At 54.2% G+C, this 27571-nt stretch overlaps 1 protein-coding gene across 3 annotated transcripts in view; it reads right to left on the reverse strand.

The window, feature by feature from the left end:
- Nucleotides 1-27571, reverse strand: part of tfr2 (transferrin receptor 2) — a 63333-nt gene that overhangs the window by 6926 nt on the left and 28836 nt on the right. For all 3 annotated transcript variants that reach the window (XM_038786977.1, XM_038786976.1, XM_038786978.1), the window contains 11 exons: nucleotides 20573-20681; nucleotides 18789-18911; nucleotides 14392-14508; nucleotides 11095-11234; nucleotides 9656-9834; nucleotides 7535-7654; nucleotides 6336-6418; nucleotides 5125-5188; nucleotides 3790-3857; nucleotides 1546-1622; nucleotides 678-762 (listed from right to left, as the gene is read on the reverse strand). In XM_038786977.1, the coding sequence (XP_038642905.1) occupies nucleotides 678-762; nucleotides 1546-1622; nucleotides 3790-3857; nucleotides 5125-5188; nucleotides 6336-6418; nucleotides 7535-7654; nucleotides 9656-9834; nucleotides 11095-11234; nucleotides 14392-14508; nucleotides 18789-18911; nucleotides 20573-20681 (1165 nt within the window). The remainder of the gene's footprint in view (nucleotides 1-677; nucleotides 763-1545; nucleotides 1623-3789; nucleotides 3858-5124; nucleotides 5189-6335; nucleotides 6419-7534; nucleotides 7655-9655; nucleotides 9835-11094; nucleotides 11235-14391; nucleotides 14509-18788; nucleotides 18912-20572; nucleotides 20682-27571) is intronic.

Here is a 27571-nt window from a genome sequence, read left to right on the forward strand (position 1 = left end):
CCTCTCTCCCTCGCAGAAGATGCTCCTTAACAAGGAGCGGTTCGCTGTCAACTTCTATCCGATGATGATTGCCCTTTTGAAGCATCTGTTTTGACATGTTGATGGTGCAGTACAAAGACAGGTATTGCCCGGATCGGGGACAAACTCCAGCTCCCATTTTGGGCCCCGTATTTAAGGAAGGATGTGCTGGCCTTGGGAAAGGGTCCAGAGGAGGTTCACAAGGAATGAAGATCTTGTCGTATGAGGAACGGTTGAGGACTCTGGGTCTGTACTCGTTGGAGTTTGGAAGGATGAGGGGGGATCTTATTGAAACTTACAGGATACTGCGAGGCCTGGATAGAGTGGACGTGGAGAGGATGTTTCCATCTGTAGGAGAAACTAGAACCAGAGGGCACAGCCTCAGACTAAAGGGACGATCCTTTAAAACAGACATGAGGAGGAATTTCTTCAGCCAGAGGGTGGTGAATCTGTGGAACTCTTTGCCGCAGAAGGCTGTGGAGGCCAAATCACTGAGTGTCTTTAAGACAGAGATGGATAGGTTCTTGATCAATAAGGGGATCAGGGGTTATGGGGAGAAGGCAGGAGAATGGGGATGAGAAAATATCAGCCATGATTGAATGGCGGAGCAGCCTCGATGGGCCGAATGGCCTAATTCTACTCCTCTGCTGCTGACTTACCTCACGGAAGCTGAGCTCCATAGCTGGGACGCCAGCAAAGGCAGTGAAGGGGTAGGCACTACTGTCCATGGTCAGTGGCTTTAAACTGCGGGGAGAAAGTTAAACCAGTGACAGACCGTCCGACCGACAATAGCTACTGTTAAAACCAGCTGGCCTTTCTCTCCGACCCCTGCGTTATGTCATTACTGGTCCCGGTATGGTGTGCGGTTGACTGTTCCCCCACACAAGGTCAAGTCAAAACCAAAGACAAGGCGGGCTATCTTTGCTGGAGAGGGGTCAGAGACTTGGCACCCAGCCCAGTGCCCCAGACATCCCCATTTGCCAGCGTACCAAAAACCCACCGCTCGTAACGTACCTACCGTGAAACCGTAAGAAGGTAATGAACACGACATTCGCCCGTCAGGACGCCGAAGGCGTTCCCAGAATAAAACAGCGCAGAGGGAGGCCATTCTGCCCCTCTTGGTCTGTGCTGGCCCTTTGACAGAGCCATCTAATTAATCCCACTCCCCCCCAGCCCACCGTATCCAGGCAGGTTTATTATATACTTTCAAATGTTTGATACAGTCCCCCCCTTTTTAACCCCCCCCCCCCACCCCCATCGGGTGAGAGAGCGCGGCCTCAGACTCGTTTGCAGGGCCTACCACTCGGCCCATCGAGCCTGTACCGACTCCCCACAGGGCACCGGCTGTTAGTCCCTCACTTAATCCCCCCTCGGGTTCATCACTATTTGTATTCGCCGGGATGCGCGCACGTCAAATTAATTATAGTCAGTAATCACACCCACCCCCCCCTCCCCCACCGCCATCCCGTCTCGTCTCCGGCCCACCGCAGGCCCCCTCCCCTCCCTCCTCTCCCCGATGGTACATACATATTGTTGACGTAGTCAGGGTTCCGGGCCACAATCTGGCTGTAGATGGTCTGACCGTTCCACTTGGGGCTCTCGACCTGTGGCAACGAAGGAGACATTTAACCATTGGTGGGAGGGAGGGAGGGGGGGGGGGGGGGGGGGGATGGTCGCTGCTCGTGCAGGTCCGATAGTGGCGGGCGGGCTATACGATGCTGGGGGCCCCACCCCCAGGTTCGACCGGGGTCGGGGGGGTGGGGTTTAAACAGTACGGCACAGGAACAGGCCCTCCGAGCCTGTACCGGTCACCCGGCGCGTGTGAGGAAAGCGGAGACGGTCTACTGTCATGGCGACCAATGCCGGAGGGACGCGGAGGTAGGCGTGGACCTCGGGTGGTGAGGGACGTGCCCGGGCACTGATAGCCAGGTCGGCTCTGTTGTGTTATGTACTCTGGGATAACACAGGCTGCAACTCCGGTGCAGCTTTGACCGATAGATACTCCAGACTTTGAAGGAAGTTCAGTGTGATTTATTGAACCATCAGCCCAGTTCTCTATGAGTTCGACTCTCCGGCTAATCTTGCTGTAGTAACTCAGTCTAACTAACCAGTCTGCTCTAAGCCACGTGGTGGGTGTGATGCTTCTGATCTACCCCTGTCCTTCTCTATAAGTGTCGCCTGTGGAAAGAGACAGAGCATGTGTGCCCCATCCTTATATATGGGTTGTGTAATGCCCCCTTGTGGTAGTGTCACCTCTGGGTGTCTTGACTGCCCATTGGCCGTGTCCTATTCTACGTGTTCATTAGCTGTATGTCTGCATGTCATGATGTCTCTAGTGCTCCCTCTAGTGTTTACTAAGTTGTAGTGTATTTACGTTAACCCCTTGTGTATTTACAGTGATGCATATCACCACAGGCACTTCCGCAGTGGGCCCTCGGGGGTTGGGGGGGGGAGCCCGATTAGAGGGATTCCCCTTGCTTCGTGGGTGGGAGAGGGGAGAGCCTCGATACCAGTGAGGGGGGGTGGGGGGGGTGGGGGGCTGGGATAAGGTGGGTGCCGCAATGCCTACAGTTCAAGTCTGGAACAGACGGGGGCGGCGCAGTGGGTTAGCACTGCTGCCTCGCGGCGCCGAGGTCCCAGGTTCGATCCTGGCCCCGGGTCACAGTCCGTGTGGAGTTTGCACATTCTCCCCCGTGTCTGCGTGGGTCTCACCTCCCCACAGCCCAAAGATGTGCAGGTCTTAAAGGTCGCTAATGTACCTGCCTCAACCACCTCACTTGGCCGGGCATTCCAGGCCCCCACCACCCTCTGTGTAAAAACACTTCCCCCGCACATCTCCGCTGAACCTTTCCCCCCCTCACCTTGAGCCTGTGCCTCCTTGTAATTGTCATTTCTGCTCTGGGGAAAAAGCCTCCAACTGTTCACCCTATCAATACCCCTCATAATTTCTATCAGGTCGCCCCTTCAGCCTCCGTCTCTCTCGGGAGAACAATCCCAGTTTATTCAATCTCTCCTCACAGCTCATACCCTCCATACCAGTGTTATGGGCCAAGGTTTAGAGAACCCCAAAGTGTATCATGGAGTTTCCCTGACCCACAACTTTTACTAGATTGTGGTATGGGGAGCACACGCAGAAATGGAAAAGTATTTTTTAAAGCAAAACAATGTTTATTCTATGAACTCAAGTTAACCTTTTTAAAACATACAGTGAACATCTTAGCAACCATTAATTCAAATACAACCCCCAAAGAATACAACACTAAGTAATCCTTTAAGCTTTCCTTTTAACATCCATAAGACTTAAAACACCTTTTACCAGAAGCACATCAGGTTAAAGTTACTACTGTTATTGGTTTTAAATCACCAGGATCGATTTACAGTCTTTAGATTACAGAGAGAGATTCATACCCCTTCTGGCTGTGACTGCAGCTCTCCAGCTCTGAAAACGAAATTAAAGCACACCCTGCAGCAAACAGCCTAAAACAAAAGTAAAAAGCTGACAGACAGCCCAGCTCCACCCACTCTCTGACATCTCTGCAGTAATAAACACCCATTTCTTGACGGTACTCTCACTGCAGATATTTATATACACACCCATTTATAGACACCCATTTCTTAAAGGTACACTCACATGACAATAATGGCATTACTGAAAATATACGACAATTAAGGGTTACAGAACCAGACGGAGTTAGGCCGGCGATGGTCTGACTGAACGGCGGAACAGGATCGAGGGGCTGAAGGGCCTCCCTCCTGTCCAGGGTCACCTACCTGTTTAATCACCGTCTCGATCAGGTTGTGAAGAAGTGGACTAGATTCGGTATGCAAACGGTCGTCGCCTGAGAAATGAGCACAACATCAACGTAAACATTGGGCCCCTTTCTGATTCAAGAACCGAGAAGTAGTTTAGTGTAAAGGGGATAGGCTGCTAACTCTGTGAGAGAGAAAAGCTATTGGGATTTGGTTGATGGGGTAGCACGGTGGGTTAGCACTGCTGCCTCACGGCGTCAGGGACCCGGGTTCAATCCCGGCCTCGAGTGAGCGCCCGGGTGGAGTCTGCACGTTCTCTCCCCTCCCCAGCCCCCCCTACCGTGGGTTTCCTCCGGGTGCTCCGGTTTCCTCCCGCAGTCCATAAAGGTGGGCGGCTCAGGGTGGGGTTACGGGGATAGGGCGGGGGAAGTGGACCTAGGTAGGGTTGCTCTTTTCAGAGGGCTGGTGCCGACTCGATGGGATGGGCCAAATGGCTCCGGTCTACCAAGGGTGATCAATCGTGTGATCCACCACGCTTCGCGTTTAGGATCAAGAGGACGGAATGTAGCCATCCAAGATGGCCACCTGCAAAGGACCATGGGAATTATGTCCAATCCAGGACTCAGACAGATACAGAGCCGATGTGTATGATAATGGAATAGTGTTGATGGGCTCTAGATTGGTTTTACAGGTTGGCGCAACATCGAGGGCCGAAGGGCCTGTAAAAGGGCGGACAGCTACGTCCAAACTAGGCCGCAATTTGATCTTGGCCCACTGTGTCTCTCGCTATTGCCTGGGCACAGATCCATTCTGGCGAAGAACGACGTACAAACATTAACTGCACGCGAGCCCCTTCAGCTCCCATGTTCCAACCCTCTCCTATCCCTTTGACTCCCTCCATGGCCAAGAATCTATTTGGCCCTGCATTCAGAATCCTCTGCGGCCCAGCCTCGGCCACTCTCAGGGGAAAACAGTTCGAGAGATTCACCTCCCTCCGAGAGAAAAAAAATTCTCCTCCGCTCCGTCTCAAATGGGAGGCCCCCTTTACCTGCGGCCCGGGTTCTAGTCTCTCCCACGCGGGGAAATATCCTCTCAGCATTCACCCTGTCAAATCCCCCCTCAGGATTGTTCATGGCTCAGTAAGATTGCCTCGCAAGCTCCAATGGACACAGGCCCAGTCAGGAAGATGAACAATCCGTGTCGTCCTGGACTCGATACCTTGACAGGTCACAGCAGCTCAGCACTGTTGTGTCCGAGGGGCGGAGTGGGGGGAGGAGGCAGCCCTTGGAGAGGGGTCCCCGGTCTAGGGTCCCTCGGGCACCCTCTGTCCCAGTGGAGTTTGAGAACGGCACTTACCCAGAACTGCTTTATCCAGGCTGAAGTAGGCCACGGCCTTCAGGTGCATCATGGTCAGGTAGCCCTGTGGACAGGCGCAAAGAGTCAGAGGTTTCATCCAAACTCCACTGGCTTGACCTGTTCATACAATCAACATTCTTTAAGATGCCCCACTCCTCTGCCCAGACACCAACCCTGGCCCCACCTCCACTGACTCCGCCCCCAACTCTCCTGACCCAGCCCCACCCATCTGGCACCAACCCTTCCTCCCCTGGCCCCACCTCCACTGACTCCGCCCCCAACTCTCCTGACCCAGCCCCTCCCATCTGGCACCAACCCTTCCTCCCCTGGCCCCACCTCCACTGACTCCGCCCCCAACTCTCCTGACCCAGCCCCTCCCATCTGGCACCAACCCTTCCTCTCCTGGCCCCACCCCCACCTCCACTGACTCCGCCTCCAACTCTCCTGACCCAGCCCCTCCCATCTGGCACCAACCCTTCCTCTCCTGGCCCCACCCCCACCTCTACTGACTCCGCCTCCAACTCTCCTGACCCAGCCCCTCCCATCCGGCACCAACCCTTCCTCTCCTGGCCCCACCTCCACTGACTCCGCCTTCAACTCTCCTGACCCAGCCCCTCCCATCCGGCACCAACCCTTCCTCTCCTGGCCCCACCTCCACTGACTCCGCCTCCAACTCTCCTGACACAGTCCCTCACACCTGGCACCTCCCCTCCCCTGGCTTCACCTCCACTGACTCCGCCCCCAACTCTCCTGACCTGGCACCTCCCCTCCTCTCCTGGCCCCAAGCCCACTCCCTCTGGCCCTTCACCTCTCATGATCTGATCCCTCCCTCCCACCTCTGGCCGGGCATCTCACCTCTTCACCTCACTCTTCCTCTCCTCATTTGGCTCCACCCCTCCAGCCGTGGCTCCACCCCTCCTGCCCTGGCCCCGCCCATCCTAGCCCCTCCCTCCCACCCCTCCTGCCCTGGCCCCACCCACCCTAGCCCCTCACCTCCTGCCCTAGCCCCGCCCATCCTAGCCCACCCCTCCTGCCCTGACGCGGCCCATCCTAGCCCCTCCCATCCCTCCTGCCCTGGCCCCGCCCATCCTAGAGCCTCCCTCCCACCCCCTCCTTCCCTGGCCCCGCCCATCCTAGCCCCTCCCACCCTGGCCCCGCCCGTCCTAGCCCCTCCCACCCACTCCTTCCCTGGCCCCGCCCATCCTACCTACCTCCAGCCACTCCGTGGCCCCGACGCTCCCGAATTCACCCGCATCCCAGCTGGCGAAGAGCAGGCTGCGTCGCGGCTTGAACCCTGACGGGAGAAAGCCAGGGGTTATTATGGGATGGAGCCAAGGTGCTGCCAAGGTCGAGCGCGTTCTGGCCCCCTCCCCTGCCCTCCCTCAGCCAATCAGAGCCGGCTCACCACCGCGGGCAGGGGGGGGGGGGGGGGGTGCATTGGCCAGGGGCGGAGGGGGGGGGGGGGCCTGGGGCCTGGGGCCTGGGCCCTGGGGCCCTCAGAATCCCATCGCCAATGAACACTTGAAGAAACCCGACTAACTTAATTCTAGTGGGTGGGTGCCCCTGACAGAGACGGCCCTCTCACGGGCGTCTGCACCTGTGCACGGGATAACGGGGGTGGCCGAAACGAGACACTCCAACAACAATTACAGCCTGCATTGCTGTAGCCCCTGAAAGGGAGCAAAGCATCCCCCAAAACGCCTGGGAGAAGCCTGACCAGGTAGGCCCGAAACCGCGCAAGGGGATATATTCGGGTCGGCGGCCCCGAGGCTTGAAATGAAGTGGAATGAAAATCGTTTATTGTCACGAGTAGGCTTCAAATGCAGTTACTGTGTGTGGTGAATATAATTCACACCGGATTATAATCTGTATATACACGTGCCTATATTGTAAGTGCAGTTGCACTAACTGACCACCAGGGGGAGTAGCTCTGGGAATGCTCGAGAATTGTACTGGGCTTCTCCCTTGGTTCCGCCCAGGACTCCTCCCCCCCTGGAGCTGCTGTATAAAGATCAGCGCCACATGGTCAGCCGGCCAGTTCACCGAAAGTTCAATGGCTAACCGGCTGGCTCTGTTGTGAGTGTATTAAAATCGCTATTCTAACCCTACAAGCACGTGTCCGTAGAATTGTTGGTTCCAACAATGTGAATAGCCCCTAGTCGCCACATTCCGGCGCCTGTTCGGGGAGGCTGGTACGGGAATCAAACCCGCGCTGCCTCGGTCTGCTTTCAAAGCCAACGATTTAGCCCACTGTGCTAAACCAGCCCCTGATGGAGGAGCGTGAAGCGGTTCAGAAAGATGGGGAGGCCAGCGGCCTGGAGCATGATTGCTAGCACGGGGCAGACGGGCGGGCTGAACGGTCTGACTGCCTGTGGTGGGTTGGGGGCCGAATCTATCCCACGCCCCTTACCATTTTCCACCATTTTAGAGAAGGCACGGGCGAGCTCCAGCAGAATGGCTGTCCCCACACCCGACTTGGCTGCTCCCTCGCTCCAGGAATCCCTCTGGGCACCGAAGATGATGTATCGATCTGGAACGCAAGCGGGAAAAATGGCAAACGTCAGAGAGCCGGCCGACCGAGGTTCTGCTCCGCGCGGCCGGAGAAAATCGCCTCGCGGCTCCTTCCTCAGCTCTGCTTCATCCACCTGGCACTCACCGATAATATGTCACAATATACACCAGTATATCATGGTGCAGACACACGCTGAGGGACACACACACGGACCAATCAACATGCACCAACACCGCAGCCAATCACCAGTTAGAACACACTCACTATAAAGGCAGAGGGCGCCACGGTTCCCACTCATTCTGGGTGCTGCCTCTCAGAAGCACAAGAATTCATCAAGTACAGCATAGACTCTCACCACGTGCTGAGTGATTCAACTGGTTCGGACAGGCACAGGTCACTAGTTAAACTAGCATCGTGTAAACCTAGAGTTATCGTATGTCTATTCTTTCAGTAGTAGTTAACAATATAGAGTTGAACCTTCTTCAGTGTTGGTGGCACATGTTAGCTTCACAAGTCCACAGTGCCCAACACTTCAGGTTAGATACAGAGTAAAGCTCCCTCTACACTGTCCCCATCAAACACTCCCAGGACAGGTACAGCACGGGGTTAGATACAGAGTAAAGCTCCCTCTACACTGTCCCCATCAAACACTCCCAGGACAGGTACAGCACGGGGTTAGATACAGAGTAAAGCTCCCTCTACACTGTCCCCATCAAACACTCCCAGGACAGGTACAGCACGGGGTTAGATACAGAGTAAAGCTCCCTCTACACTGTCCCCATCAAACACTCCCAGGACAGGTACAGCACGGGGTTAGATACAGAGTAAAGCTCCCTCTACACTGTCCCATCAAACACTCCCAGGACAGGTACAGCACGGGGTTAGATGCAGAGTAAAGCTCCCTCTACACTGTCCCCCATCAAACACTCCCAGGACAGGTACAGCACGGGGTTAGATACAGAGTAAAGCTCCCTCTACACTGTCCCCATCAAACACTCCCAGGACAGGTACAGCACGGGGTTAGATACAGAGTAAAGCTCTCTCTGCACTGTCCCCATCAAACACTCCCAGGACAGGTACAGCACGGTGTTAGATACACAGTAAAGCTCCCTCTACACTGTCCCCATCAAACACTCCCAGGACAGGTACAGCACGGGGTTAGATACAGAGTAAAGCTCCCTCTACACTGTCCCCACCAAACACTCCCAGGACAGGTACAGCACGGGGTTAGATACAGAGTAAAGCTCTCTCTACACTGTCCCCATCAAACACTCCCAGGACAGGTACAGCACGGTGTTAGATACACAGTAAAGCTCCCTCTACACTGTCCCCATCAAACACTCCCAGGACAGGTACAGCACGGGGTTAGATACAGAGTAAAGCTCGCTCTACACTGTCCCCACCAAACACTCCCAGGACAGGTACAGTACGGGATTAGATACAGAGTAGAGCTCCCTCTACACTGTCCCCATCAAACACTCCCAGGACAGGTACAGCACGGGGTTAGATACAGAGTAAAGCTCCCTCTACACTGTCCCCCATCAAACACTCCCAGGACAGGTACAGCACGGGGTTAGATACAGAGTAAAGCTCCCTCTACACTGTCCCCATCAAACACTCCCAGGACAGGTACAGCACGGGGTTAGATACAGAGTAAAGCTCCCTCTACACTGTCCCCATCAAACACTCCCAGGACAGGTACAGCACGGGGTTAGATACAGAGTAAAGCTCCCTCTACACTGTCCCCATCAAACACTCCCAGGACAGGTACAGCACGGGGTTAGATACAGAGTAAAGCTCCCTCTACACTGTCCCCATCAAACACTCCCAGGACAGGTACAGCACGGGGTTAGATACAGAGTAAAGCTCCCTCTACACTGTCCCCATCAAACACTCCCAGGACAGGTACAGCACGGGGTTAGATACAGAGTAAAGCTCCCTCTACACTGCCGCGGCCACACACACACACACACACACGTACATACCCCCCCCCCCCCCCCTCCCCTCCCCCACACTTACCGGGTTCTGCGAAGCCTTCGATGGACCCGAAGACGTTGCTGATCACCGTGGAGACCATGCGGGTGGTGACGGCCAGCTGCAGCCGATCGCCGGCCCGCTTGAATGTGGGGCCCAGCTTGTAGATGTTGGAGGGGTGCCTGCCTCGCCACTCCGGAGGGGCATCGTGCCCACCTAACCTCCTGTAAAGCTCAGAGGAAACAGGAAATGAGAACTGGGGAACTCTCGGATCGGCGCCAAGGCTCCGGGGGTTCTCCTCCCGGGATTCTTCCGGGGACCTCAGCACTTCCTCTGTGGGGGCCGTCACACAGCTGCTGGAAATGAGGCCACGGGGGGGGGGGGGCGTTTTATACTGTTCCCTCCCCTGCAAATATTTATAATTCTCAGAACTTTGTACATATTAACAAATCCCAGGACTCAGTAATTTAGTGCCGTTATAATAGTTTACAACAAGTCTTTCCTCCACCATGTGGAATTGAACCTGGGTCGCGTTGGTAGACATTTGAATCCAACTCACTAGATCGCCAGGAAGGACAATGGACCCTTCAACATGGACCCCCCCTGTAAATACTGACACACTCCCCGGGGACCCCCTGTAAATACTGACACACTCCCCGGGGACCCCCCTGTAAATACTGACACACTCCCCGGGGACCCCCTGTAAATACTGACACACTCCCCCGGGGACCCCCTGTAAATACTGACACACTCCCCGGGGATCACCTGTAAATACTGACACACTCCCCGGGGACCCCCTGTAAATACTGACACACTCCCCGGGGACCCCCTGTAAATACTGACACACTCCCCGGGGACCCCCTGTAAATACTGACACACTCCCCGGGGACCCCCTGTAAATACTGACACACTCCCCGGGGACCCCCTGTAAATACTGACACACTCCCCGGGGACCCCCTGTAAATACTGACACACTCCCCGGGGACCCCCTGTAAATACTGACACACTCCCCGGGGACCCCCTGTAAATACTGACACACTCCCCGGGGACCCCCTGTAAATACTGACACACTCCCCGGGGACCCCCTGTAAATACTGACACACTCCCCGGGGACCCCCCTGTAAATACTGACACACTCCCCGGGAACCCCCTGTAAATACTGACACACTCCCTGGGGACCCCCTGTAAATACTGACACACTCCCCGGGAATCCCCTGTAAATACTGACACACTCCCCGGGAATCCCTGTAAATACTGACACACTCCCCCAGGGACCCCCCTGTAAATACTCACACACTCCCCGGGGACCCCCTGTAAATACTGACACACTCCCCGGGGACTCCCTGTAAATACTGACACACTCCCCGGGGACTCCCTGTAAATACTGACACACTCCCCGGGTACCCCCTGTAAATACTGACACACTCCCCGGGGACCCCCTCTAGCCGCCTTTGAAGACTGTTTGTACCTCGGCGCCTTCTTACCTCAGCAGGTTGTTGGCTGCGCTGACACTGATGGGCTGTGCCACAATCTGGGGCAGTGCAGATGAGTTCATGGGCGGGAATTGCGTGTGGTTGAATGAGGGGAAGCCTGGGGTGAAGGGATCTCCGGTTCCCCGGTGTACCTGTTGGGGAAGAGACGGGCATCAGACAGGGTACGAGCGATTCCGCCGGCAATCCTTTATCCGAACGAGGCCCCCTTGGCAAGGTTGGCGTCCGGTCAGGACAAATACAAGAATACCAAGTTTTGAACTCTCACAACAATTTATAACTCATGGGAAAAGGGCTCCGATTGGCGGGAACTGTATTTACAATTCCAGCGGCGGCTCCCTATCAGGAAGCCCTCCATCGGCTCCGATGCCTCACGATGGCGGAAGGCGCGATAGAAATTCACATCCCCGTAAATACAAACCTGTTCAAGTTTTCCGGCCTCTGGGAGGTCTGGGAGGGGTCGGGCTGGGTGGGAGCAGGTTCAACGGGAGCTTTCAAAAGGGGGTCTTTGGACGGTGTCGGGGAAAGATTTGGGGAGAGGGAGGAGTGGGGACGTCACGGAGCTGGGAAAGGCGTGATGGGCCAAATGGCCTCATTCTGAGGTGTAAGTCCGTAACGTATCTGCGTTTAGTCGTCTGCTCTTTGATCTCCTCAGCCAGCGAAGGTTTATCGATCGCATTTCCAGCTGACCGCCCCACCCCCGCACCACACCCAGCAGCTCCCCCACAGCATCCCCATATCAAGCATCCCAGAAACTCCACAGCACCCCCACCCAGCACCCCCCAGCCCTACCCAGAAAACCCCAAGCATCCTCCCCAGCAGCCCCCCCAGCACCTCTCCAGCAACCCCCAGCATCACCACCACCTGCCCCCCAGCAGCCCCTGCAACACCTCCCTAGCAGCCCCCGCAGCAGCTCCCCTAGAAGCCCCCCAACAGCTCCTTGACTGCCACACCAGCACCTCCCCAGCAGCCTCAGCACCTCTCCAGCAGCCCCCACCATCGCCACCATCTGACACCCCAGCAGCCCTCCCAGCAGCCCGCCCAGCAGCCCTCCAAGCAGCCCCCCAGCAGCCTCCCCAGCAACCCCCCCAGCAGTCCCCCCAACAGCCCCCCAGCAGCCTCCCCAGCAGCCTCCCCAGCAACCCCCCCAGCAGCCCTCCCCAGCAGCCCCCGCAACGCCTCCCCAGCAGCCCCCACAGCAGCCTCCCCAGCAACCCCCCCAGCAGCTCCCAGCAGCCCCCCTGCAGCCTCCCCAGCAGTCCCCCCCAGCAGCCCTCCCCAGCAGCCTCCCCAGCAACCCCCCCAGCAGCCCCCCAGCAGCCTCCCCAGCAACCCCCCAGCAGCCTCCCCAGCAGCCCCCCCAGCAGCCCCCCCAGCAGCCTCCCCAGCAGCCCCCAGCAGCCCCCCAGCAGTCCCCCAGCAGCCTCCCCAGCAACCCCCCCAGCAGCCTCCCCAGCAGCCCCCAGCAGCTCCTCCCAGCAGCCCCCCCAGCAGCCCCCCAGCAGCCTCCGCAGCAGCTCCCCAGCAGACCCCCCAGCAGCCTTCCCAGCAGCCCTCTCCAGCAGCCCTCCCAGCAGCCCCCCAGCAACCCCCCAAGCAGTCCTCCCAGCAGCCCCCCAGCAGCCTCCCCAGCAGCCCCCCAGCAGCCTCCCCAGCAGCTCCCCCAACAGCCTCCCCAGCAGCCTCCCCAGCAGCCCCCAGTTGCCCTCCAGTAGCCCCCCACAGCAACCCCCCCCAGAAGCCCAGCACCTCTGCAGCAGCCCCCCCCCCCCCCCCCAGCAGCTCCCCCCCTGCAGCCCCCCCAGCAGTCTCAACAGCTTTTTGAGGAGAGAGAGTTTGATTTCCCCCTTGTGTTTTATTTAATTAAATCTCAGGATGTGGCTGTCGCTGGTTCTGGCCTAGGACATGCTGCCCATCCCTAATTGCCCCTCGAGAAGGTGGTGGGTGAGCCGCCTTCTTGAGCCGCTGCAGTCCCAGAGGAGTAGGTACACCCACTGTGCTGTTAGGGAGGGAGTGCCAGGATTTTGACCCCAGCGACAGTGAAGGGACGGCCGATATATTTCCCAGTCGGGGTGGGGAGTGACTGGGAGGGGACGCTCCAGGTGATGGGGTTCCCAGGTATCTGCTGCCCTTGTCCTTCTAGATGGTAGAGGCCGTGGGTTTGGAAGGTGCTGCCTAAGGAGCCTTGGTGAGTTGCTGCAGTGCATCTTGTAGACGGTACACACGGCTGCCACTGTGCGTCGGTGGGGAGGGAGTGAATGTTTGTGGAAGGGGGAGCCAATCAAGCGGGGCTGCTTTGTCCTGGATGGTGTTGAGCTTCTTGAGTGTTGTTGGAGCTGCGCTCATCCAGGCAAGTGGAGAGTATTCCATCGCACTCCTGACTTGTGCCTTGTAGATGGTGGACAGGCTTTGGGGGGGGTCAGGAGGTGAGTTACTCTCCGCAGGATTCCCAGCCTCTGACCTGCCCTGGTAGCCACAGTATTAATGTGGCTGGGTCCAGTTCAGTTTCTGATCAATGGTAACCCCCAGGATGTTGATGTGGGGGATTCAGCGATGGTAACGCCATTGAATGTCAAGGGGCGATGGTTAGATCCTCTCTTGATGGAGATGGTCATTGCCTGGCACTTGTGTGGCGTGAATGTAACTTGCCACTTGCCAGCCCCGACCCTGGATATTGTCCAGGTCTCGCTGCATTTGGACAGGGACGGCTTCAGTATCTGAGGAGGCGCGAACGGTGCTGAACATTGTGCTGTCATCCGCAAACATCCTGACCTCTGACCTTATGATGGAAGGGAGGCCATTGATGAAGCAGCTGAAGATGGTTGGGGCCTCGGACACTCCCCTGAGGAACTCCTGCAGTGATGTCCTGGAGCTGAGATGATTGAACTCCAACCACCACAACCATCTTCCTTTGTGCCGGGTATGTACCTCCAGCCAGCGGAGAGTTTCCCCCGATTCCCAGTTTTGGTCCGTGAGGAAGCGCTTCCTGACATGGCCGCTGAACGGTCCTAGCTCAAATGTTGAGGGCCTACCATCGGCGTGCGGCCTATAAAAAATCCTGTTAATCATTGATAACACCACCGTTAACCTTCAACAATGAAGTGAAAAACCGGCTGAATCTATTTCCCCCACCCTCATAGTTACACCCCCCCCCAGCTCGAGCACTGTTCTGTAAATCTGAGCGATATAGATTCCTAAACCGCTCAATCCCAGTTTTTCCAGACTGGGTCCGACAAAGGCCCTGTTTCCAGTGGAACAGAGGGAGGCCCGGATTCACCTTCACACACTTACATGTCCAGAGATAGCTGTGTTGCTCTGTAGCCCCAGGCCCCTGGGATATTGCGGAAGGTCGACAGGGTCAGGGTAGATCAGGACACCTATGGCCCCTTCCTGTTCAGCCAGGGCCACCTGCAGGAGAGAGACAAACAGATTCACTAAAAAAACCCAGCAAGGCCCCCTCAGCATCAAACACCCCCAGGACAGGTACAGCACGGGGTTAGATACAGAGTAAAGCTCCCTCTACACTGTCCCCATCAAACACTCCCAGGACAGGTACAGCACGGGGTTAGATACAGAGTAAAGCTCCCTCTACACTGTCCCCATCAAACACTCCCAGGACAGGTACAGCACGGGGTTAGATACAGAGTAAAGCTCGCTCTACACTGTACCCATCAAACACTCCCAGGACAGGTACAGCACGGGGTTAGATACAGAGTAAAGCTCCCTCTACACTGTCCCCATCAAACACTCCCAGACAGGTACAGCACGGGGTTAGATACAGAGTAAAGCTCCCTCTACACTGTCTCCATCAAACACTCCCAGGACAGGTACAGCACGGGGTTAGATACAGAGTAAAGCTCCCTCTACACTGTCCCCATCAAACACTCCCAGGACAGGTACAGCACGGGGTTAGATACAGAGTAAAGCTCCCTCTACACTGTCCCCATCAAACTCTCCCAGGACAGGTACAGCATGGGGTTAGATACAGAGTAAAGCTCCCTCTACACTGTCCCCATCAAACACCCCAGGACAGGTACAGCACGGGGTTAGATACAGAGTAAAGCTCCCTCTACACTGTCCACATCAAACACTCCCAGGACAGGTACAGCACGGGGTTAGATACAGAGTAAAGCTCCCTCTACACTGTCCCCATCAAACACCCCCAGGACAGGTACAGCACGGGGTTAGATACAGAGTAAAGCTCGCTCTACACTGTACCCATCAAACACTCCCAGGACAGGTACAGCACGGGGTTAGATACAGAGTAAAGCTCCCTCTACACTGTCCCCATCAAACACTCCCAGACAGGTACAGCACGGGGTTAGATACAGAGTAAAGCTCCCTCTACACTGTCTCCATCAAACACTCCCAGGACAGGTACAGCACGGGGTTAGATACAGAGTAAAGCTCCCTCTACACTGTCCCCATCAAACACTCCCAGGACAGGTACAGCACGGGGTTAGATACAGAGTAAAGCTCCCTCTACACTGTCCCCATCAAACTCTCCCAGGACAGGTACAGCATGGGGTTAGATACAGAGTAAAGCTCCCTCTACACTGTCCCCATCAAACACCCCCAGGACAGGTACAGCACGGGGTTAGATACAGAGTAAAGCTCCCTCTACACTGTCCACATCAAACACTCCCAGGACAGGTACAGCACGGGGTTAGATACAGAGTAAAGCTCCCTCTACACTGTCCCCATCAAACACCCCCAGGACAGGTACAGCACGGGGTTAGATACAGAGTAAAGCTCCCTCCACACTGTCCCCATCAAACACTCCCAGGACAGGTACAGCACGGGGTTAGATACAGAGTAAAGCTCCCTCTACACTGTCCCCATCAAACACTCCCAGGACAGGTACAGCACGGGGTTAGATACAGAGTAAAGCTCCCTCCACACTGTCCCCATCAAACACTCCCAGGACAGGTACAGCACGGGGTTAGATACAGAGTAAAGCTCCCTCTACACTGTCCCCATCAAACACTCCCAGGACAGGTACAGCACGGGGTTAGATACAGAGTAAAGCTCCCTCTGCACTGTCCCCATCAAACACTCCCAGGACAGGTACAGCACGGGGTTAGATACAGAGTAAAGCTCCCTCTACACTGTCCACATCAAACGCTCCCAGGGCAGGTACAGCACGGGGTTAGATACAGAGTAAAGCTCCCTCTACACTGTCCCCATCAAACACTCCCAGGACAGGTACAGCACGGGGTTAGATACAGAGTAAAGCTCCCTCTACACTGTCCCCATCAAACACTCCCAGGACAGGTACAGCACGGCGTTAGATACAGAGTAAAGCTCCCTCTACATTGTCCCCATCAAACACTCCCAGGACAGGTACAGCACGGGGTTAGATACAGAGTAAAGCTCCCTCTACACTGTCCCCATCAAACACTCCGGGGACAGGTACAGCACGGGGTTAGATACAGAGTAAAGCTCCCTCTACACTGTCCCCATCAAACACTCCCAGGACAGGTACAGCACGGGGTTAGATACAGAGTAAAGCTCCCTCTACACTGTCCCCATCAAACACTCCCAGGGCAGGTACAGCACGGGGTTAGATACAGAGTAAAGCTCCCTCTACACTGTCCTCATCAAACACTCCCAGGACAGGTACAGCACGGGGTTAGATACACAGTAAAGCTCCCTCTACACTGTCCCCATCAAACACTCCCAGGACAGGTACAGCACGGGATTAGATTCCGAGTAAAGCTCCCTCTACACTGTCTCCATCAAACACTCCCAGGACAGGTACAGCACGGGGTTAGATACAGAGTAAAGCTCCCTCTACACTGGCCCCATCAAACACTCCCAGGACAGGTACAGCACGGGGTTAGATACAGAGTAAAGCTCCCTTTACACTGTCCCCATCAAACACTCCCAGGACAGGTACAGCACGGGGTTAGATACAGAGTAAAGCTCCCTCTACACTGTCCCCATCAAACACTCCCAGGGTAGGTACAGCACGGGGTTAGATACAGAGTAAAGCTCCCTCTACACTGTCCCCATCAAACACTCCCAGGACAGGTACAGCACGGGGTTAGATACAGAGTAAAGCTCCCTCTACACTGTCCCCATCAAACCCTCCCAGGACAGGTACAGCACGGGGTTAGATACAGAGTAAAGCTCCCTCTACACTGTCCCCCATCAAACACACCATAACACTAGGCCAGTGTGATCACATTTCCTGTGGCCTTGCCCTGTGAGATGACCAACATTTGGCCCTTTGGGCCTCCGTCCACTGTGTGGAGCTGCCCGCCTCACTGCTCAGTGCCGCTGAAATAGGTTTCTGTCCCCATCAGCGCCTGGGCGCAGGAAACCAGGGCCAAGGAGTTCCCAGCTAACTTCTTTCAAAATAAAACACTTCCCGGAACAGGGATGTGAGGGCGGGAGCGGGTGTGTTTACGCGAGCTCTACCTCGGCTTGTCTTTTAGTCCTTTAATTCAACCCAACGCGCACACCCTACAAATATATTTTTTGGGGACATTAATCCAGCAGCGGGTTCGATTCCCGGCTTGGGTCACTGTCTGTGCGGAGTCTGCACGTCCTCCCCCTGTGTGCGTGGGTTTCCTCCGGGTGCTCCGGTTTCCTCCCACAGTCCAAAGATGTGCAGGTTAGGTGGATTGGCCGTGCTAAAATTATCCTTAGTGTCCAAAGATGTGCAGGTTAGGTGGATTGGCCGTGCTAAATTGTCCCTTAGTGTCCAAAGATGTACAGGTTAGGTGGATTGGCCATGCTAAATTGCCCCTTAGTGTCCAAAGATGTGCAGGTTAGGTGGATTGGCCGTGCTAAATTGCCCCTTAGTGTCCAAAGATGTACAGGTTAGGCGGATTGGCCGTGCTAAATTGCCCCTTAGTGTCCAAAGATGTGAAGGTTAGGTGGATTGGCCGTGCTAAATTGCCTCTCAGTGTCCAAAGATGTGCAGGTTAGGTGGATTGGCCGTGCTAAATTGCCCCTTACTGTCCAAAGATGTGCAGGTTAGGTGGATTGGCCGTGCTAAATTGTCCCTTAGTGTCCAAAGATGTGCAGGTTAGGTGGATTGGCCGTGCTAAATTGTCCCTTAGTGTCCAAAGATGTGCCGGTTAGGTCAATTGGCCGTGCTAAATTGTCCCTTAGTGTCCAAAGGTTAGTTGGGGTGATAGGGTTAGGTTGGTTGCTCTTTTGGAGGGTCAGTGCAGACTTGAAGGGCCTTTCCTGTGCTGTCGGCCTCTATGAGGCGTGAGGAACGTGTCCTGAATTCGGATGGTCGTTGGGAACAGTCGCCACTTGGGAACGTGCGCACGTTTTTTGCCACGGCCTTATCCCAGCCCCTCATGTCCTCTGGTGGTGCATCCGGAGGCTCTCCGTGTGGAGTTTCATAATTGTATTCAGTCAGCTGTACTGCTGCCCTCCTGTCCCCCTCTGTATCCTGGGAATAGACGGGGTTTCGGGCTGGGGGGGGGGGGAAGGGATCCGTGTGGAATAATCCAGTCAGGGACAACCACTTCATAAAGAGCACCGGGAACGCGATCTCAAGGCCATTCAGCCCCTCAATCCCATTCAGTAATGGAGGTCGACAGCTGACCCAGCACTGGAACGCCCGCTCTCCAAATGTCATTTCTCACTCCTTCTAGGACCACAAAAACCCGCCTCAATCGGCCTTCAACTTTCGAATTTACTTCAACATATTTAATGCGACTCACCTTTTCGCCGAAACTGCTTTTTCCAACCCGCAGGATGACCAAGTTATTTTTCACGCTGACCCCGAACTCGCTCAGTCTCGCAAAGTCCTCAGCTCGTCCATAGTGACCGTAGACCAGACCTCCCTACATCAGCAGGGAGCAAAATCACAACAAATGGTTACTTTTCACATGTTTTACTGTCAGCCGAAGTGAAATAAATGTCACAAGTTAGAGACAGAGTAAAGCTCCCTCTGCACTGTCCCCATCAAACACTCCCAGGACAGGGACAGCGCGAGGTTAGATACAGAGTAAAGCTCCCTCTACACTGTCCCCATCAAACACTCCCAGTACAGGTACAGCACGGGGTTAGATACAGAGTAAAGCTCCCTCTACACTGTCCCCATCAAACACTCCCAGGACAGGTACAGCACGGGGTTAGATACAGAGTAAAGCTCCCTCTACACTGTCCCCATCAAACACTCCCAGGACAGGTACAGCACGGGGCTAGATACAGAGTAAATCTCCCTCTACACTGTCCCCATCAAACACGCCCAGGACAGGTCCAGCACGGGGTTAGATACAGAGTAAAGCTCCCTCTACACTGTCCCCATCAAACGCTCCCAGGACAGGTACAGCACAATGTTAGATACAGAGTAAAGCTCCCTCTACACTGTCCCCATCAAACACTCCCAGGACAGGTACAGCACAAGGTTAGATACAGAGTAAAGCTCCCTCTACACTGTCCCCATCAAACACTCCCAGGACAGGTACAGCACGGGGTTAGATACAGAGTAAAGCTCCCTCTACACTGTCCCCATCAAACACTCCCAGGACAGGTACAGCACGGGGTTAGATACAGAGTAAAGCTCCCTCTACACTGTCCCCATCAAACACTCCCAGGACAGGTACAGCACGGGGTTAGATACAGAGTAAAGCTCCCTCTACACTGTCCCCATCAAACACTCCCAGGACAGGTACAGCACGGGGTTAGATACAGAGTAAATCTCCCTCTACACTGTCCCCATCAAACACTCCCAGGACAGGTCCAGCACGGGGTTAGATACAGAGTAAAGCTCCCTCTACACTGTCCCCATCAAACACTCCCAGGACAGGTACAGCACAATGTTAGATACAGAGTAAAGCTCCCTCTACACTGTCCCCATCAAACACTCCCAGGACAGGTACAGCACAAGGTTAGATACAGAGTAAAGCTCCCTCTACACTGTCCCCATCAAACACTCCCAGGACAGGTACAGCATGGGGTTAGATACAGAGTAAAGCTCCCTCTACACTGTCCCCATCAAACACTCCCAGGACAGGTACAGCACGGGGTTAGATACAGAGTAAAGCTCCCTCTACACTGTCCACATCAAACACTCCCAGGACAGGTACAGCACGGGGTTAGATACAGAGTAAAGCTCCCTCTACACTGTCCCCATCAAACACTCCCAGGACAGGTACAGCATGGGGTTAGATACAGAGTAAAGCTCCCTCTACACTGTCCCCATCAAACACTCCCAGGACAGGTACAGCACGGGGTTAGATACAGAGTAAAGCTCCCTCTACACTGTCCCCATCAAACACTCCCAGGACAGGTACAGCACGGGGTTAGATACAGAGTAAAGCTCCCTCTACACTGTCCCCATCAAACACTCCCAGGACAGGTACAGCACGGGGTTAGATACAGAGTAAAGCTCTCTCTACACTGTCCCCATCAAACACTCCCAGGACAGGTACAGCACGGGGTTAGATACAGAGTAAAGCTCCCTCTCACTGTCCCCATCAAACGCTCCCGGGCCACTCACCGAGACTGTGTCCCTCGGGCTGTAGGCAAGATAAGCATCAGCATCAAGCACGATGTCCTCCAAGCGGGTCCCGTTCTCGTCGGTCACACGCAGGTAGCTGGGAGACGATCTGCGAATGGAGACAATATAAAGAACAGTCATTTCACGACGTTCATCGTAGACCTGTCTGAGACACTGATCCGAGTCAACTGGAGAATCGGCTCCGGTTCTGGGTCGCTGCACCTCAGGGAGGACGTGAATTATATCATAGAATTTACAGTGCAGAAGGAGGCCATTCAGCCCATCGAGTCTGCACCGGCTCCTGGAAAGAGCACCCTACCCGAGGTCAACACCCCCACCCTTTCCCCATAACCCAGTAACCCCACCCAACACTAAGGGCAATTTTGAACACTCAGGGCAATTTATCACGGCCAATCCACCCTAACCTGCACATCTTTGGACTGTGGGAGGAAACCGGAGCACCCGGAGGAAACCCACGCACACACACGGGGAGGACGTGCAGACTCCGCACAGACAGTGACCCAAGCCGGGAATCGAACCTGGGACCCTGGAGCTGTGAAGCAATTGTGCTAACCACTGTGCCACCGTGCTGCCCGTGAAGGTACTGGAGTGGGCTCAGAAAAGTATCACGGGAACGGTTCAGTTCCGTGGATGGGTCGGAGAATTAATTCAGTGGCCCATTCCAGTAAAATCCCAAGCGCCTCACGTCCCTTCCTTAAATAAGGGGACAAAAACATGTGCAGTATTCGAGACGTGGGCCCGAATTCTCCGGCCGTATGCCAGCGGGCGCAGAGGGTCACGCCACCAGCCAAGAGCGTGTCGGACGATTGTGCTGGGGGGGTGGGGGTGGAGGGGGGGTGGGTAGAGGCCTGGGGAATCCCACCCGTCACCTCACCAATTCCCTGAAGCATCTGATCTTTACTTTTATGTTCAATTCCTTGCGTAATAAAGGATAACCCAATAACCACTTCGCCATGCTGTACCTGTATGCCAGCTTCTTGCGACCCATGCACTAAAACACCCAGATCCCTCTGCACCTCGGGATTCTGCAGCCACGCTCCGTTTGCCCACTCACTCGACCCAGCTATATCCATATCCTTAATGGTCAGAAGGCGCAAGGAATTTATACTTGGAGACAATCGCGGCAGACTGTGCCGATGCAATGGAGAAAGAGAGTCTCCAAAGTCCCAAAAGGGTGTCGAGAATGTCGCGGCGCAAACAGTCCCGATTTAAACCGTCCATTCAGCTCCAAGGTTTTTCAAAATTCATTTACGGGGCGTGGGGGGTCGCTGGGGGGGCCCAGCATTTATTGCCCATGCCTAATTGCCCCTTGAGGAGGTGGTGGTGAAGGAGCGACACTGACGGGAATCAGAGGCCCCGCGTGCGGCCAACGGCCATCACAATGTCTCGTGGGGTCACATCCAGACCCCAAATAAGCGGCATGTGGCACCCCGGCCACACGTTACTCACCAGGCACCAGGAGAAACTGAACTGGCAGGATCTCCATTCACCAAATATACAAAAGCTGAGCAACAACCTCACATAAACCAATATCAGAGAGTCTTACAGTGGGGGGTGTGGGGTATATCAGAGTGTTACAGTGAGGGGTGTGGGGTATATCAGAGAGTGTTACAGTGGGGGGTGTGGGGTATATCAGAGTGTTACAGTGAGGGGTGTGGGGTATATCAGAGTGTTACAGTGAGGGGTGTGGGGTATATCAGTGTTACAGTGAGGGGTGTGGGGAATATCAGTGTTACAGTGAGGTGTGTGGGATATATCAGTGTTACAGTGAGGGGGGTGGGGTATATCAGAGAGTGTTACAGTGAGATGTGTGGGGTATATCAGAGTGTTACAGTGAGGGGTGTGGGGTATATCAGAGAGTGTTACAGTGAGATGTGTGGGGTATATCAGAGTGTTACAGTGAGGGGTGTGGGGTATATCAGAGAGTGTTACAGTGAGGGGTGTGGGGTATATCAGTGTCACAGTGAGGGGTGTGGGGTATATCAGTGTTACAGTGAGGGGTGTGGGGTATATCAGTGTTACAGTGAGGGGTGTGGGATATATCAGTGTTACAGTGAGGGGTGTGGGGTATATCAGAGAGTGTTACAGTGGGGGGTGTGGGGTATATCAGAGTGTTACAGTGAGGGGTGTGGGGTATATCAGAGTTACAGTGAGGGGGTGTGGGATATATCAGTGTTACAGTGAGGGGTGTGGGGTATATCAGAGAGTGTTACAGTGGGGGGTGTGGGGTATATCAGAGTGTTACGTGAGGGGTGTGGGGTATATCAGTGTTACAGTGAGGGGTGTGGGGTATATAGAGAGTGTTACAGTGGGGGGTGTGGGGTATATCAGAGTGTTACAGTGAGGGGTGTGGGGTATATCAGAGAGTGTTACAGTGAGGGGTGTGGGGTATATCAGTGTTACAGTGAGGGGTGTGGGTATATCAGAGAGTGTTACAGTGAGGGGTGTGGGGTATATCAGAGTGTTACAGTGAAGGGTGTGGGGTATATCAGAGAGTGTTACAGTGAGGGGTGTGGGGTATATCAGAGTGTTACAGTGAGGGGTGTGGGTTTATCAGAGAGTGTTGCAGTGAGGGGTGTGGGGTATATCAGAGTGTTACAGTGAGGGGTGTGGGGTATATCAGAGTGTTACAGTGAGGGGTGTGGGGTATATCAGAGTGTTACAGTGAGGGATGTGGGGTATATCAGAGTGTTACAGTGAGGGGTGTGGGGTATATCAGAGAGTGTTACAGTGAGGGGTGTGGGTGTATCAGAGAGTGTTGCAGTGAGGGGTGTGGGGTATATCAGTGTTACAGTGAGGGGTGTGGGGTATATTAGTGTTACAGTGCGGGGTGTGGGGTATATCAGTGTTACAGTGAGGGGTGTGGGGTATATCAGAGAGTGTTACAGTGAGTGGTGTGGGGTATATAGAGTGTTACAGTGAGGGGTGTGGGGTATATCAGAGTGTTACAGTGAGGGGTGTGGGGTATATCAGAGAGAGTTACAGTGAGGGGTGTGGGGTATATCAGTGTTACAGTGAGGGGTGTGGGGTATATCAGAGTGTTACAGTGAAGGGTGTGGGGTATATCAGTGTTACAGTGAGGGGTGTGGGGTATATCAGAGTGTTACAGTGAGGGGTGTGGGGTATATCAGTGTTACAGTGAGAGGTGTGGGGTATATCAGAGTGTTGCAGTGAGGGGTGTGGGGTATATCAGAGTGTTACAGTGAGGGTTGTGGGGTATATCTGTGTTACAGTGAGGGGTGTGGGGTATGTCAGAGAGTGTTACAGTGAGGGGTGTGGGGTATATCAGTGTTACAGTGAGGGGAGTGGGGTATATCAGAGTGTTACAGTGAGGGGTGTGGGGTATATCAGAGTGTTACAGTGAGGGGTGTGGGGTATATCAGAGTGTTACAGTGAGGAGTGTGGGGTATATGAGTGTTACAGTGATGGGTGTGGGGTATATCAGAGTGTTACAGTGAGGGGTGTGGGGTATATCAGAGTGTTACAGTGAGGGGTGTGGGGTATATCAGAGTTTTACAGTGAGGGGTGTGGGGTATATCAGTGTTACAGTGAGGGGTGTGGGGTATGTCAGTGTTACAGTGAGTGGTGTGGGGTATATCAGTGTTACAGTGAGGGGTGTGGGGTATGTCAGTGTTACAGTGAGGGGTGTGGGGTATATCAGAGTGTTACAGTGAGGGGTGTGGGGTATATCAGAGTGTTACAGTGAGGGGTGTGGGGTATATCAGTGTTACAGTGAGGGGTGTGGGGTATATCAGAGTGTTACAGTGAGGGGTGTGGGATATATCAGTGTTACAGTGAGGGATGTGGGGTATATCAGAGTGTTACAGTGAGGGATGTGGGGTATATCAGAGTGTTACAGTGAGGGGTGTGGGGTATATCAGTGTTACAGCGAGGGGAGTGGGGTATATCAGAGTGTTACAGTGAGGGGTGTGGGGTATATCAGAGTGTTACAGTGAGGGGTGTGGGGTATATCAGAGTGTTACAGTGAGGGGTGTGGGGTATATCAGTGTTGCAGTGAGGGGTGTGGGGTATATCAGAGTGTTACAGTGAGGGGTGTGGGGTATATCAGAGTGTTACAGTGAGGGCTGTGGGGTATATCAGAGAGTGTTACAGTGAGGGGTGTGGGGTATATCAGAGTGTTACAGTGAGGAGTGTGGGGTATATGAGTGTTACAGTGATGGGTGTGGGGTATATCAGTGTTACAGTGAGGTGTGGGGGTATATCAGAGTGTTACAGTGAGGGGTGTGGGATATATCAGTGTTACAATGAGGGGTGTGGGGTATATCAGTGTACAGTGAGGGGTGTGGGGTATATCAGAGTGTTACAGTGAGGGGTGTGGGGTATATCAGAGTGTTACAGTGAGGGGTGTTGGGTATATCAGTGTTACAGTGAGGGGTGTGGGGTATATCAGTGTTACAGTGAGGGTGTGGGTATATCAGAGGGTTACAGTGAGGGGTGTGGGGTATATCAGAGTTTTACAGTGAGGGGTGTGGGGTATATCAGTGTTACAGTGAGGGGTGTGGGGTATATCAGTGTTACAGTGAGGGGTGTGGGGTATATCAGAGTGTTACAGTGAGGGATGTGGGGTATATCAGAGTGTTACAGTGAGGGGTGTGGGGTATGTCAGAGTGTTACAGTGAGGGGTGTGGGGTATATCAGAGTGTTACAGTGAGGGGTGTGGGGTATATCAGTATTACAGTGAAGGTGGGGTATATCAGAGTGTTACAGTGAGGGGTGTGGGGTATATCAGTGTTACAGTGAAGGGGTGTGGGGTATATCAGTGTTACAGTGAGGGGTGTGGGGTATATCAGTGTTACAGTGAGGGGTGTGGGATTATATTAGAGTGTTACAGTGAGGGGTGTGGGGTATATCAGAGTGTTACAGTGAGGGGTGTGGGGTATATCAGAGACTGTTACAGTGAGGGGTGTGGGGTATATCAGTGTTACAGTGAGGGGTGTGGGGTATATCAGTGTTACAGTGAGGGGTGTGGGGTATATCGGTGTTACAGTGAGGGGTGTGGGGTATATCAGTGTTCAGTGAGGGGTGTGGGGTATATCAGAGTGTTACAGTGAGGGGTGTGGGGTATATCAGTGTTACAGTGAGGGGTGTGGGGTATATCGTGGTTACAGTGGGGGTGTGGGGTATATCAGAGTGTTATAGTGAGGGGTGTGGGAATATCGGTGTTACAGTTAGGGGTGTGGGGTATATCAGTGTTACAGTGAGGGGTGTGGGTATATCAGAGAGTGTTACAGTGAGATGTGTGGGGTATATCGGTGTTACAGTTAGGGGTGTGGGGTATTTCAGTGTTACAGTGAGGGGTGTGGGGTATATCAGAGAGTGTTACAGTGAGATGTGTGGGGTATATCAGAGTGTTACAGTGAGGGGTGTGGGGTATATCAGAGAGTGGTACAGTGAGGGGTGTGGTATATCAGTGTCACAGTGAGGGGTGGGGTATCAGTGTTACAGTGAGGGGTGTGGGTTATATCAGTGTTACAGTGAGGGGTGTGGGGTATATCAGTGTTACAGTGAGGGTGTAGGGTATATTACAGTGAGGGGTGTGGGGTATATTACACTGAGGGTGTGGGATATCAGTGTTACAGTGAGGGGTGTGGGGTATATCAGAGAGTGTTACAGTGGGGGGTGTGGGGTATATCAGAGTGTTACAGTGAGGGGTGTGGGGTATATCAGAGTGTTACAGTGAGGGGTGTGGGGTATATCAATGTTACAGTGAGGGGTGTGGGGTATATCAGTGTTACAGTGAGGGGTGTGGGGTATATCAGAGAGTGTTACAGTGGGGGGTGTGGGGTATATCAGAGTGTTACAGTGAGGGGTGTGGGGTATATCAGAGTTACAGTGAGGGGTGTGGGATATATCAGTGTTACAGTGAGGGGTGTGGGGTATATCAGAGAGTGTTACAGTGGGGGGTGTGGGGTATATCAGAGTGTTACAGTGAGGGGTGTGGGGTATATCAGTGTTACAGTGAGGGGTGTGGGGTATATAGAGAGTGTTACAGTGAGGGTGTGTGGGGTATATCAGAGTGTTACAGTGAGGGGTGTGGGGTATATCAGAGAGTGTTACAGTGAGGGGTGTGGGGTATATCAGTGTTACAGTGAGGGGTGTGGGTATATCAGAGAGTGTTACAGTGAGGGGTGTGGGGTATATCAGAGTGTTACAGTGAAGGGTGTGGGGTATATCAGAGAGTGTTACAGTGAGGGGTTTGGGGTATATCAGAGTGTTACAGTGAGGGGTGTGGGTTTATCAGAGAGTGTTGCAGTGAGGGGTGTGGGGTATATCAGAGTGTTACAGTGAGGGGTGTGGGGTATATCAGAGTGTTACAGTGAGGGGTGTTGGGTATATCAGAGTGTTACAGTGAGGGATGTGGGGTATATCAGAGTGTTACAGTGAGGGGTGTGGGGTATATCAGAGAGTGTTGCAGTGAGGGGTGTGGGGTATATCAGTGTTACAGTGAGGGGTGTGGGGTATATCAGAGTGTTACAGTGAGGGATGTGGGGTATATTAGTGTTACAGTGGGGGGTGTGGGGTATATCAGTGTTACAGTGAGGGGTGTGGGGTATATCAGAGAGTGTTACAGTGAGTGGTGTGGGGTATATAGAGTGTTACAGTGAGGGGTGTGGGGTATATCAGAGTGTTACAGTGAGTGGGTGTGGGTATATCAGAGAGAGTTACAGTGAGGGGTGTGGGGTATATCAGTGTTACAGTGAGGGGTGTGGGGTATATCAGAGTGTTACAGTGAAGGGTGTGGGGTTATCAGTGTTTCAGTGAGGGGTGTGGGGTATATCAGACTGTTACAGTGAGGGGTGTGGGGTATATCAGTGTTTCAGTGAGAGGTGTGGGGTATATCAGAGTGTTGCAGTGAGGGGTGTGGGGTATATCAGAGTGTTACAGTGAGGGTTGTGGGGTATATCTGTGTTACAGTGAGGGTGGTGGGTATATCAGAGATGTTACAGTGAGGGGTGT

This window comes from Scyliorhinus canicula, chromosome 29, assembly GCF_902713615.1.
Source record: "Scyliorhinus canicula chromosome 29, sScyCan1.1, whole genome shotgun sequence".
Classification (NCBI taxonomy): Eukaryota; Metazoa; Chordata; class Chondrichthyes; order Carcharhiniformes; family Scyliorhinidae; genus Scyliorhinus; species Scyliorhinus canicula.